General features: G+C 41.1%; 1 protein-coding gene and 1 long non-coding RNA gene across 2 annotated transcripts in view; one reads left to right on the top strand and one right to left on the bottom strand.

Moving 5' to 3' along the window:
• The window catches only part of LOC307188997, a 154,682-nt gene that overhangs the window by 65,545 nt on the left and 74,817 nt on the right, over positions 1–14,320 (bottom strand). The gene's annotated exons all lie outside the window — the stretch shown is intronic.
• On the top strand, positions 9,566–12,777 carry LOC307189559 (importin subunit alpha-1-like; the record flags this gene model as incomplete). Its single annotated transcript, XM_079927746.1, is given in 5 exon segments — positions 9,566–9,611; positions 11,162–11,839; positions 11,842–11,912; positions 11,915–12,728; positions 12,731–12,777. Coding segments are annotated over 5 exon segments (1,656 nt in total).

Here is a 14,320-nt window from a genome sequence, read left to right on the forward strand (position 1 = left end):
CAAGGAAGGATAGTCCCATGCTTAAGCCCAGGTTCAATGGGGATCAGAAAGCAGTCTTCTCCCATGGAGATAGGGAAGGGGTAAAAATAATTAAGTAACAACATATGATCTACCACACTTACTGTGGTGGACAGATGGGTGCCCTTCCAAGTACCCATTTCTTCTTTTGGTAATGACTTTGATTTTCATACTGATACCTAATTTCTTAGTGGTTATACCTTTTGGAGAAACTGATGCTCAGTCAGGTTCTACAGATTAGGTCTGTAGATCAGGCTTATGTTCCCAGCATAATCTTGCCCCTGTCCACAATTATAGGTTTAACAATAAACTCATGATCCAATATGGACCAATTAGAATGGAGGATACATTTGCTAGGAGCTCCTGGAAAACAGGCTTTCTTCTTATGCTGTGGGAACTACTAGAAGACATGCTGTCGGCAGCGTGGTTACAGGAGGGCTTTTTGCAACTGCTGGGCTGTGATGATGAAGCTGGCACACAGAGGGGGATGTACGTGAGATAACTGCAGGAAAATCAATCCATCCCCTAATCAATCCTAACCTGAAGCTCACACAATTTCAGGGTTTTTTAGTTAAGTCAGCTAATACATTACCTGATTATTTATTGAGTTTTCAAATCACTTGCAATTACACTACTTTAGTGAATTCACTCTCTGGGTGACTTTGGGATACTGGGTGTGTGTGTGTGCATGTGGGTGCACATGCGTGTGCGTCTGGTTTGTATGGTGTGATATTAATTCCTCTGGGCCTCGGATTCCTGATCCACAATATGGAAATAATTGTTGTATACAGTAATGTGATAGTGCATGTCAAGGCCCTAGTACACAGCAGGTAGCGCCATCCTGCACATTCCTGCAGGCTGTTCCCCAGATAAGAGAACGAGGGGGCACTGAAGACAGAATCAATTCACCAAGCCCTGTGCCTGTGGAGCTACCGCCAGCAAGAGAGGATGTCTTTTTCTAACTTTCCCCAAATCCATGGGTTAGCAGAGGCCCTGACAGAAGACATTTAACAGACATCAGTTCCTTATTTCCCCATCTGTAGTCATTACTTCTTTTGATAGAAAACAACAACCGAATTTTCTGTTGTTCAGCAATAGGATTCTTAAGGAATGTTGCAAAATTTTTATTGTTTCTGTCTTGAAAAGCAGTTGATTTCACCCCTATTCTGTGGTCACTTCTTTTCCCTATTCCTTTCCTGAAGCTCATTTCTTTTCCCCTCTGTTGTTTCCTATCTTCTGCTTTTCCACTAGCCTCCCCTTTCTGGTCCCTTCCTTTCTTTCTGCTCCCCAGCCTCTGCCTGTTTTTGCCTCCCTCTCTTACTCTAGGAAATGACTTCTGAGGACATGGCCTTTGCAACCTCAGGGTCTCTTCATGTCAGAGCTGATAGGCATTCTCCAAGAGCAATGCCTGGAGTGAGACATATCTGAACACTAATCCTGTTTCTATGACTTTGGACATACTAAGGTCTCTGGGCCTTGCTTTTCCCCTCAGTAGAATTGGTCTAACTCAGGGTCGGTGTGGAGGACTCAATGAAATAATGTGTGTCAAACATCTGAGCTTACATAATCAATCAATAAGCTGTAGCTTCTTCTCCTTCTAGCTTCGCCAATTAAGGTCATAGCTGTACATGCCAAGCCTGGAGTAGCCACCAAACATTCAGCATACAGCAGTCGCCTCTGACTTAAATAGAACAGCTGCTGATGCCATTATTTTCCTGCCTTAGCTTTCTTCCCTATAAACAAGTCTTCACCTAATTGTTTGAAGAGCTGAAACATCTCTTGTCCAAACATGGACAGAGAACATAGGGGTGAACACTCCAGTTCATGGCTACTGAGAGAATTCTGGGAACGCTTCCCGCATGCCCTCAGGCAGATGGTTGGCCCACATATATTTCAACAACACAAATTAATGTAAAACATATTCATGTATGTATTAATTAATGCTAATGTATTCACAAGAGATTTGGATAACGGGCAGTCCATTTTGACACCTCCCTCCTAATCCATTCGCCTTAAAGAGACTAAATCTTGCTTAATTTTTGGCTCAAACAAGTAGATCTCCTGTGATTTGGGGCGCTTGCTCTCTTCACACTCCCTATGGCCACCTGCTGGCTATCTAAGAATTACTCTAATTGGTAAAAAAGCCTTCCATACTGTAATTAGATGAGAGGAGAGATGGGGTCTGTGCAAATACTAGACTAAATTAGCACTTGAGTATGAATGAATATGTGTCTCAGGGAAATATTGATAAAAATAGGTATAAGAGTAAATTAGTAGTATTTGAAGAAGAGGCTGAAAATGAAGGAGTAGTCACTTGGGATGGGAGGGGGGCCCAGAAAGGGAAGGGGAATCCAGGGGTGCAAAAGGCAAGCACGAAGACGTTAGAAAATTGCCCGGAGTCAGATCTTTGTATCTTGAAACAGAAGCTGTGTTCTGAGGAATTTTTTTTTCATGGAGTAGCATGACACAATTTAGGCAAGGTTGAATTTTAAGGTTGATTTTGTCACCGCTGTTTTTGAAAACTGAGTTGCCTTCCGTAGAGGAGGATTTTCCTTAGGGAATTATTTAATGGTAAAACTTGAATATAGAGTTTAGAGACTAATAAAGCCTCTGCCTTCCAGAAGTTTACAGTCAAATTTGGATAACTATGGAACGAGATAAGACACATATCAAAGGCAAATGTATCTAACATCCTGCTTTCTTCTGACCCTCTGCTGGCCTCATCTCTGAGGGATACGCAGGTCTTTGGGAATTGGGTTGTCAGAGCTTCTGTTACTGGGAGGTATACAGTTAAATAGGAAGCCCGTCCTGAACCTGGAGGAGTTAACACTCTGCTTTCTTACTCCCTATTGTCATTTCTCTGTTCAAACTGGAAGATTTTCACTCTAGAAACAAACTGCGTAACCCACGATGAAATCATTAATACAGGGGATGAAGAAGAATAAAGGCCAAATCTGGAATGGATACCAATGAGAAAAGCAAAATAATCCCTTCCATTTTCCTGTGCTGGGCAGTTTTCAAAGCCCTTTCAGAAGCATCATCACAACTACCCTGTGGAGGCTTCAAGGTGAGCGGTAGAGTCCAGGCTGACATTCAGATAGGTTTCTGCTTCTGTAAAATCAGGAGCTTTGAGAAAGTAGTTATTGTGACAGCACCTCCACGATGGTCTCCGTATCACCCACCTCCCAGTATTCATGCCCTTGGGTAATTCCTCCCCTTGAACATGGGCAGGATATAGTGGCTCTTAAAGACTAAACCATGGCAGAAGTGATGGGATATAACTTATGAGATTAGGTCATAAAAAGACTATGGCTTCTGTCTTAGGAACTCTCTCTCTCATCCTCTCTCTCTCGGATATTTTCACTCTGGGGAAAGAGAGCAGCCCTTTTAGTGAAGAACTGATGTCTCTGGTCAAGAGCCAGAGAGGATGGGAGGCTGGGCAATATCCACGTGAGAGAGCTTGGAGGCAGATCTCCCCCCAGGTGAGCCTGAGGTGACTGCATCCTGGGATACCCTGAGCCAGAGGGATGAGCCAGAGGCATTCGCCTGAGCTACTCCAGGATTCTTGACCCACAGAAACTGTGAGATAATAAACATTTGTGCTTCTCAGTTGCTGAGCCTTGTGGTACTTTGTTACGCAGCTATGTATAACTAAGATAATTGCCTTTTGTCTTTATAAACTATGCTTTTTTTTTGCTTGTAAAACTGAGATATGCTTATTATTAAAACAGAAAAATAAAGAAAATCAAAAATACCCAGCAGTGGTAACCAAGAGTTTATCAATACTCTCCACAGAGTAGCCAGAGTGAACCATTTAAAATGTGAATCATATCAATCCATCCCCTGTCCAAAGCCATCCAATGGCATCCCATTCCATTGGAATATAATCTAAGGTTCCTACAGTGGCCTCCAAGGCCAATATGACACCCCTGCTGTCCCTCTGATCACATCGTGTTGCTCTTTCCCTCATTCACTGAGCTCTAGCAAGCCTAGCCTCTTGATACTTAGCAAGTCTGTCCTGCATACTCTTGCTTTGTTTTGTTGAGTTTTTTTTTTGACAATTAGAAATTGTATATATTTAAGGTATACAATGTGATTTTTTGATATACGTATACATTGTGAAATGCTTACCAAGTCAAACTAATTAACATATACATCATCTCCCGTAGTTACCGTACGTGTGAGTGTGTGTGGTGAGAACACCTGAGATCTACTGTCTTAGCAACTTTCAAGTATACAATATATTATTATTAACTGCAGTCAACATGCTCTATATTAGATCTCCAGAACTGATTCACCTTGTAACTAAAAGCTTATGCCCTCTGTTCAATACCTCTCCTTTTCCCCCATTCCCCTCAGCCTCTGACAACAACCATTCTACTCTCTGTTGCTATGAGTGTGTTTTAGATTTCCCATATAAGTAAGATCATATGATACTTGTCTTTCTGTGGCTTATTTCACTTAGCATAATGTCCTCCAGGTTCAAATATCCATGTTGTTGCAAATATCTGATAAGGGGTTAATATCCCAAATATATAAGAAATTCATAGAACTCAATAGCAAAAAAACACAAAAAACAAATAACCCAAATAACTAGATTAAAAAAATGGGCAAAGGACTTGTATAGACATTTTTTCAAAGAGGACATACAAATGGCTAACAGTATATGAAAAGATGCTCAACATCACTAATTATCAGGGAAACACAAATCAAGATCATAATGAGATAATAACTGTTGGTGAGGATGTAGAGAAAAGGGAACCCTTGTGCACTATTGGTGGAAATGTAAATTGGTGCAGCCACTATGAAAAACAGTATGGAGGTTCCTCAAAAAATTAAAAGTAGAACTACCATGTGATCCAGCAATCCCACTTCTAGGTATATATCCAAGGGAAGCAAAATCACTATCTCAAAGAGATATCTGCGCTCTCTTGTTTATTGTGGCATTATTCACAGTAGCCAAGATTTGGAAGCAATCATATATGTAAATGAATAGACAAAATGTGATATATACTGGGTGTGTTTATTTTATTCTTGTATTTGTGTCTTTTAGAAAAGTGAATAATCAGTAAGTGGCTTAAGTTTTGCAATAATAGCATTTGATACTCATATCTATCTATGTATCTATCTACATATATATATACACATATATTATATTATATATATATATATATATATATATATATATAATTAAGCCTTAAAAAAGCAGGAAATCCTTCCATTTGCCACATGTCTCAAGTGCTCTTGCTCCAGGGTCATGTGCTCACTGTTTTCTTTGCTGAACTGTTCTTCCCCCAGATGGTCACATGGCCTACCTCCTCATCCCATTCATCTCTCACATGTGACCTCCTTAGGTCCCTGTTTAAATCTTACTTCACAGAAACACTTTCCCTGGATACCCCGTCTAAAATAGCTCCCTTCACTTACTCCCTCCATGCTTTATCCCTCCTCCATAGCATTCTGTCATGTTATTTGCTGTTACTTTTTGTGTTATTGTGTTGGTTCTCTAGATGCAGGGATTTTGTTTTGTTCACTGCTGTTTCCTCAGTCCAATAAATATTTGTTGAATGAAATTTATGAATACTATGATTATTGACTGTATTTCCTTTCATTCTTTACTCTCTCTTTTTCTCCCTCTACAAAGGTTTCAGATTTTTAGGTAGTTTATTTCTACAAGCAGAAAATAAAATATATTTTAGAAAGACAAAACTACAGTTTTCAGATCGTTAGAATCCTTAGAACACAATTTCTATACAGTATTTTATCACAGGGACAGAAATTCCTGAACACATAGGGATGGCATAAAAAACCCAGCCAAGCTTTCTGAGCTTCCGTGTCCTCATCTTGAATACGGAGATGCCTCAACCACATGAAATGAGACAGGGAACTCACTTTGCACAGGGGCACACAGTGAGAAATCAATAAATGGGAAAGAAACAGGGATCTCATATCAGGAGTTTCAGGGAGTATTGTAAATAACAAAGATATTTATTCTAGGTTTCTTTGGAAGAGTGTTTACAAAAAGAAACACACATGGCAAAGTTCTTCTTTTCCCATTCATCTCCTCATATCTTCTGTCCCCCCTTTTGGTCCCATATAGTCCCCTCACTGATATAATATTTTTTCTCCTTCCTTTCTTTCAATGTAAATCAAGCTATTTCCTCCACAACTTTAGATGTAGGCCTCCCACCCTCAACTCAGTAATTCATTCTGGTGAAAAATATTTGAGGACTGGGGAGGGAGAACAGGAAGGAAAGACTTGAGCAGAATTTTCCTGGGATTCAGGCAGGGTTTTTGAAGTAGGAGACAGAAAAAGACACTGAAAACTCACATGTTAGTATATATATATTTTTTTCTATCATACATTCATTGTAATGTATTTAACTATTCCTAATTATTAGACACTCAGTTTCAGAGCTTTTGCTCTTCTAAATATTGCTGTGCTGAACATCTTTGTATGTTCCTTACTTGCAATTCTGATTCTTTTTCTAGGATGATGTATTAGTTGGGGTCCAGAAAGGAAAAAGAAGGCACACTTAAATGGGGCAACTGAGGACTATTTTAAAAAGTGTGAGCAGCATTAAAGCCTCAAGAGCTGGTGAACAGCTGGGAGCTGTCACCACCCCAGGCCCAAAGGGGCAAAAAGAGGGAGCAGTAACTGCAACTGAGAGACAGAAGCGGAGCTGAAGCTGTGGAGGTGGCTGGAGTTGTAGGAGATGGCCTCCCACGATAAGCTGTGGCCTGCACTAGAGGAATTCAGCCACTCCTAACACGTGGCCTTGCTAGGGAACTATATGCTCCCACTTTTCTCTCCTCCCATTCTCTGATCTCCTACTGGAGATTTCCATTGGCTGAATCCAAGTAGAAGTCAGAACACTAGGGAGCCCATGATGCAGAAAGGAAGAAGGGTGGAGAATAGATCTGGAGGACCTAGTAGAGAATATCCATGAGAGTAGGACCTCTAGAACTGCAATTTCTAGGTCAAAGGGTAAATTAGGTTTAACGTGTTTAACATATATTGCCTTAGATTTTTAAAAAAATACAATCTTACTTTCTATGTTAGAGGCTTCCGTATGTTTACCAAAATCTATTTCCTAGTCCCTCTGGAACAAAAAATAGCCTATGTTTCCCAGCCTGCCTTGCAGGTAGGTGTAGCCATGTGACTGACTTCTGGTCAAGAGGTTATAGATGGACGTGATAGATGCCCCTTCCAGATCTAAATCATAAAAACTTCCTATGGGCGATCCTTCAGCCTCCTTTTCCTTCTTGTCCATTTAAATAAAAAGATAACCATGGTGACCTTGGCTATCATCTGTTGAAGCTGGTAGAGCTACAATATGGCAGATGCCTGGGTCTTGCTGTTTAGAGGAGGGCTACTGGAGACACATGCACTAAGACGTTAGTGAGCCTAAACTTGTATGTTGCTATATCACTGTAGCAGACACTTCTGCTACCATATGCCACAGTCCTGCGTCTCTTCGGCCCACCTGTGATTTCTACTGCTGCTGAGATAAAAAGTTCCATAAAAACTCGGACAGGCTTTGTGTTGGTTGTATCCCACCTCAAATATACACTGAGCATCTTTCTACATTTTGTCCGGGGGACTTCTCTGCCCCTGCAGGAATCTACCTGGCCTACATACAAGCAAATGCATCATGGATAAGCAAGAGTATTAACATCCCCAGGAGCAACCCTCAAACAATGCGGACAGCAGTGGGTCAATAAATGCTCCAGTTTCCACCCTTCAGAAAGACAGTTGTAGGAGGCATTCAATACACAATTCCTGCAGAACTGAGCCCACAGCAGTGGCCTTGATAACACATTTCATAGTGTGCTTTCCTTCTTCCCTGTCTCTCCTTATTCCTTCATTTTTGTCTCCTGGGATCACTTTCCAAATAAACTACCAGGACGCAGGTCCTTGATGCCTTCTGCTTTTGAAAGAACCCAAATTAAGGCAGACATTGATAGTTCCATGTTTATCTATTATAACTCCTAGAATTATTGTAAGAAATAACGTAAGTAGTATCATTAAGCAGGATGCTGTCATAATAACATTTAAAACATGGGCATTGATATAGAGGTCAGGGAAGAGCAGTGAGGAAACTGATATTGGAGGCTGGAAAAAAAAGACGTATTATGCAGTGACAAAACACTTGGTAAAACTGTTGTCTGTGATGACTTGGAAGAACACACTATATGTTACTGAGACTGTAGCTTGAAGGGAAGTGGTTGTCAGAAATCAGTGTAATGGAATATGTTGGCTTTTATTTTCTACTTTTAGCAAATTATTACAAAAAAAGATAACCATGGGTGAATGGATAAACAAAATATGGTATATATATACACAATGGAATATTATTGAGCCTTAAAAAGGAAGGAAATTCTGGTACATGCTACAACATGGATGGACCTTGAAGCCATTATGCTAAGTGAAATAAGCCAGTTACAAAAAAGACCAAATATGTAAAAAAGGATTCCACATAGATGAGATACCTAAAGTTGTCAAATTCACGGAGACAGAAAGTAAATGGTGGTTGTCAAGGGCTGGGCCAAGGGAGGATGGGGAGTTAGTGTTTAATAGGTACAGAGCTTTAGCTGGGGAAGATTAAAAGAGTTCTGTGGATGGATGACGATGATGTTTGTACAACAATGTAAATGAAGTTAATGCCACTGAATGGTACATTTACAAATGGATAAGACGGTAAATTTTGTTGTGAATATCTTTACTACAATAAAAAAGGAGATAACCTCAGAATGGAATTGACCAGTTTCCACACAGGATAAAAGGGATTAGAGAGTGCAGACATTTGGTACCAAAGGTTGGAAAAGCTATTGCTTCTAATACTAAGCTGTTGATCCAAATACTAAGAGATAAGCATGGAAAAGGATTTATGCAACAAAGGCCCAATAAAACTCAGCCCTGTGGCAAAGATCAGATTGAGGGCTTGGCCTTCTCACCTGTACCATAATTCTAGACAGCTTTAAGAAAGTCATCACTGAAATCAGAGAGGAAGAGAGGGGTGGTGATAAAGCAAAGAAATAAATCAGGTCTGAAAATCATGATTAGGAGAGAATTTTGGGTGTGGTTACTGGTACATGAAACTGAATGGAAGCAAATAGATCAGAAGTTGATTATGTGTCTTAGGGTACAGTGATTGCCAACGAAACCACAAACCTGGACTGAAAATCCCTTTAACTACGTGAGGCTTAAAACAACCTTCAGGCATCCACATTTATACCAGCTTGAAGTGTGCAGTGAAAACTGTACAGCCCCGAAGGACCGTTTTTTCCTCAATAGCAACTTTGAAAATGGACAATAAAGAATTCTCAGAAGGCAGAGCCAGAAGCCAGGAGCAATGTGTAAGAGAGTTGCTCCCAGAGAGCAGAATCAGTGGTATGTGTTCCCATTCCTCCACGGGAGTACTGATGGTTTTCATCCTCTCCCTGTCCCACCATTGAGTGGGTGTGTTGGGATGAGATGAAGGAGAAAATGACTTGTCTTTTTAATTCAAAGCCTGCTGGACCACAGGGAGTCCCATCTAGACGGATGGCATGGACTGTGTGTATTCTGGAGATGCAGAGCTTTGAAATGGGTACAGCGGCTGGTTGGGACTTTTGAGTTGTTTCTCAAAGTTGTTGCTGGGGAGGAGCAAGTGTGTTCTTTGTGTGAGAATGAGAGTCAAATGGAAGAGCTGACTGTGGCCAAGACTTCGATGTGTTCACCATCACTTGTTTTCCTTCATACTGGGTACACAACTAGACTACATTTCTCAGCTTCCCTTGAATCTAGATGTGGCTAAGTGACAGAGATCTGACCAATGTGGATGTAGGAAAAACTGATGTATGTGACTTCCAGGCACGGCCCATACAATCCTCCCAGGGGGCCATCTTTTCTCTTTCTGGAATGCAGGGATGGGTACATCTCCTAGGAAAAACTTGGGATTCACTTGTTGAAGATGGCAGAGCCACAAAATGAAGAGGGTCTGGGTCTCTGAATCACACTTGAAAAAAATGTATCCCATCAGGAACAACCTTACTGGGCTGTGATAAGAGTAAGAAATAACTTTTTTTGTGACAGCCACTAATTTCCCTTTTTCCTGTACCAGGGACTAGATTTACCTCTACTGACATACTACGATAAAGATAATATATGCTTGAATATAGATGATTTGGTGAAGTCAGAAAGTAAAAGGAAATAAAAACTCTGTTTTTCCACTCCCCAGAGTTAACCACTTTTAATATTTTAGTGTGTGTTCTTACTAACATTTTTTTCTATGCATTTATTTTTGCATAAAAACATTCATACGTCTTAGGTGGAAATATTATGAAGAGAGTTTTGGTGATAGAAAGTATTTCCCAATCTGGATCTCTAATTGCTCAGATTATTCAACATATGTTTTAAAAATGTAAACTCCAGGGCTTCCCTGGTGGCACAGTGGTTGGGAGTCCGCCTGCTGATGCAGGGGACACGCGTCCGTGCCCCGGTCCGGGAAGATCCCACATGCCGCGGAGCGGCTGGGCCCGTGAGCCGTGGCCGCTGAGCCTGCGCGTCCGGAGCCTGTGCTCTGCAACGGGAGAGGCCACAACTGTGAGAGGCCCGCGTACAGGGAAAAAAAAAAAAAAAAAGGAAACTCCATAGTTGATTAAAATCATTAGCAATAAAAATGAACTTGAAGAGATTTTTCTTATCTTACTGATATTCATACATGCTATGAAGCAAAGAATTGTCTGTTAGTTTCACCATTTCATGCTCAGCGAGTAACACAGTGACAGGCAAAAAGAGGCACTAAATAACTATCTGTTGAGTACACTGACATGTGAATGAATGGATGAATGAATGAATGAGGACAATTCTGCTTTAGTACAACAGGAAAAAAGTTGTTCATTAATCATCCTGGCAGTGTCTAAACTATGTAAATAACTTAACCATTTTAGATGGGTTGTATCAGTTGTTTTAAACATACATCAGAGATGCTAAGATATGCCCTTTGAAGGGTGGAAGGAAGAATATTGCTAATGAAAATATTTCTTCTTCCTTACCACACCATCCTCGGGCTGACCGTGGTGGACGTCTTGAGCGTAGTCGACCCGCAGCCTGTGCGCCCCGCACCGCCTCCTGTGGAAGCTTGAGCCGGCTGTGTAGCTTTCTCCCTTTGTCTCATAACCGCGTCCACCAATGAGAATGCTAATTCACCAGCTGCCCGCCTTAACAGATTCAAGAACAAGGGGAAAGACAGTCCAGGAATGAGGCGGCACCGAACAGAAGTTAGTGTGGAGCTCAGGAAAGCTAAGAAGAGTGACCAGATGCTGAAAAGGAGAAATGTCAGCTCTTTTCCAGATGATGCTGCTTCTCCACTGCAGGAAAACCGCAACAACCAGGGCACTGTAAATTGGTCTGTTGATGACATTGTCAAAGGCACAAATAGCAACAATTTGCAAAGCCAGCTCCAAGGTACAAAAGCTGCTAGGAAACTGCTTTCCAGGGAGAAACAGCCCCCTATAGACAGCATAATCCGGGCTGGTTTGATTCCAAAATTTGCGTCCTTCTTGGGCAGAACTGATTGTAGTCCCATTCAGTTTGAATCTGCTTGGGTCCTCACTTACATTGCTTCCGGGACATCAGAACAGACCAAAGCTGTGGTAGATGGAGGTGCTATCCCAGCATTCATTTCTCTGTTGGCATCTCCCCACACTCACATCAGTGAACAAGCTGTATGGGCTCTAGGAAACATTGCAGGTGATGGCTCGGTTTTCCGAGACTTGGTTATCAAGTACGGTGCAGTTGACCCGCTGTTGGCACTTTTGGCGGCTCCTGATTTGTCATCTTAACATGTGCTTACTTACGTAATCTTACCTGGACACTTTCAAATCTTTGTCGCAACAAGAATCCTGCACCCCCCCCCCCTTAGATGCTGTTGAGCAAATTCTTCCTACTTTAGTTCGTCTCCTGCAACATGATGATCCAGAAGTTTTAGCTGATACCTGCTGGGCTATTTCCTACCTTACCGATGGTCCAAATGAACGGATTGAAATGGTTGTGAAAACGGGGGTTGTACCTCAATTGGTGAAGCTTTTAGGAGCTACTGAATTGCCAATTGTGACTCCCGCGCTAAGAGCCGTAAGGAATATCATCACTGGGACAGATGAACAGACTCAGGTTGTAATAGATGCAGGAGTACTTGCCATCTTTCCCAGCCTGCGAACAAACTCCAAAACTAACATTCAGAAGGAAGCTACGTGGACGATGTCAAACATCACGGCTGGCTGCCGGGACCAGATACAGCAAGTTGTACATCATGGCTTAGTCCCGTTCCTTGTTGGCGTTCTCTCTAAGGCCGACTTTAAGACACAAAAGGAAGCTGTATGGGCTGTGACCAACTACACAAGTGGCGGAACAGTTGAGCAGATCGTATACCTTGTTCATTGTGGCGTAATAGAACCGTTGATGAACCTCCTAACTGCGAAAGACACCAAAATTATTCTGGTTACTCTGGACGCCATCTCAAATATCTTTCACGCTGCTGAGAAACTAGGGGAAACTGAGAAACTTAGTATAAGGATTGAAGAATGTGGAGGTTTGGACAAAACTGAAGCTCTACAAAACCATGAACATGAGTCTGTGTACAAAGCTTCATTGAACTTGATTGAGAAGTGTTTCTCTGTGGAGGAAGAGGCAGATCAAAATGTGGTGCCAGAAACTACCTCTGAAGGGTTACATTCCAAGTTCAGGATGGCACTGCTGGGACCTTCAGCTTTTAGACTGTACATCTGAGGCATAAAGTTGTTTGTTGTGTACTGTGTCTGGTAGAAGTTTGTCTTACTGTTTCTCTACTAAGAACTCTTTACATGTGGTTTGTTATTTTAGCACTTTTTACAAAGAAACTATACTTGAACAGTTCCAAACTGTACATACTGTATGAAGCTTCTCCTCTCAATGGGTTTCCTATTTCTATGTGGAATTTCATATCTTGCAGTGTCCTGTAAATAAAGATTAAACTCCAAAAAAAAAAAAAAATTCTTCTTCCGTAAGAAAAGAGTGGAAGTAGAAATAAAGAACAGCAGAATACAGGCCACATCCTTGCCCCAGGCTGTAGCATCCACCTGACAATATATCAATATAATTTAAATGGATCTTGAGTTTATAGGCTAAACAAGTCTTTTTATAACTTGAATTCTCCATTCTAGAATTCCTAATATGACTTCATTTCTCCATTAAGCAGCATGAATACTAAAGTAATTTTTTTTTAAAGGAAGGCCCTTTTAAATCTGAGGGATTTTTCTCTTTAAAGACAGACTATTTGGGAAAAATTCTTAGGTCACAACTTTCCAAAACCGTAGATACTGCTCCCATGAATTATCGCATATAACATTTCAGAGAAATTTTAGGTCAACCTGGTTTCTTTCTCCTTTGATGATTCTTTTTGTTAATTTTCCTTATACTTAAAGGGTTTTTCTTCCCCTTATGGTTAAAATGCAAAATTTTTGCCAGAGTTTGTCTAAGTGTGTTTGCCAGTTTTCATCAAATGTGATATGGTGACTTGCAGTTTGTTCATTTGTCTTTTTCAATTCAGGTAGGTTCTTTAATTATCTTAATCACAGACTGATGGTGTGTGGCTGCCTCACTCCAGGGGCCTCCTAAAACCAGAGACTATGTCTTAGCCATATGTATATCTTCAGCCTTTGGCACAGCAGTGATGGGTGACTGAAGTAATGAAGATTAGAGTCACCTGGGAAAATCTCTAGTAAAGGAAGTATCCATGCATTGATAGAATGACATTTTACTGCGTTTGACTTCCACATGATTTCATGGATCTACCTGGACCACAATGATTGTGAAACTTTGGTCAGGTGATTTGCTTTAAGTGATGGGATATTAGTAACTGTGACGCCAGCAAAAACCTGAAGAGCATTTGTACATTGATGCTTGCTCTCTTCAGATGCCTAGGGAACCCTGAGACTGCCCTGTGAAGATGGTAAGCTAGAAGCCCACTAGAAGATGCAGTGCCACATGGAGCAATGATGAGCTAATTCAACTTAGGTGCCACCCCTCCCCCTCTAGACCACCTAGTTTACCTACAGCCAGACAGCTGAGTGAGATCATTTTTGACCATCCAGCTTCAAACAAACTCAACCAGGCCAGAAATACTTCTCACTGACCCACAAAACTGCAAGAGAAATCCAAATATTTGTTGTTTCAGGCCACTGACTTCCAGGGTAATTTGTTATGCAGCAAAAGCTAATTGATACAGGAAACCACCGAATTATTCTAATTAGAAGGATGACATTAACTGATTTATATTTT

This window comes from Stenella coeruleoalba, assembly GCF_951394435.1.
Source record: "Stenella coeruleoalba genome assembly, chromosome: 7".
Classification (NCBI taxonomy): Eukaryota; Metazoa; Chordata; class Mammalia; order Artiodactyla; family Delphinidae; genus Stenella; species Stenella coeruleoalba.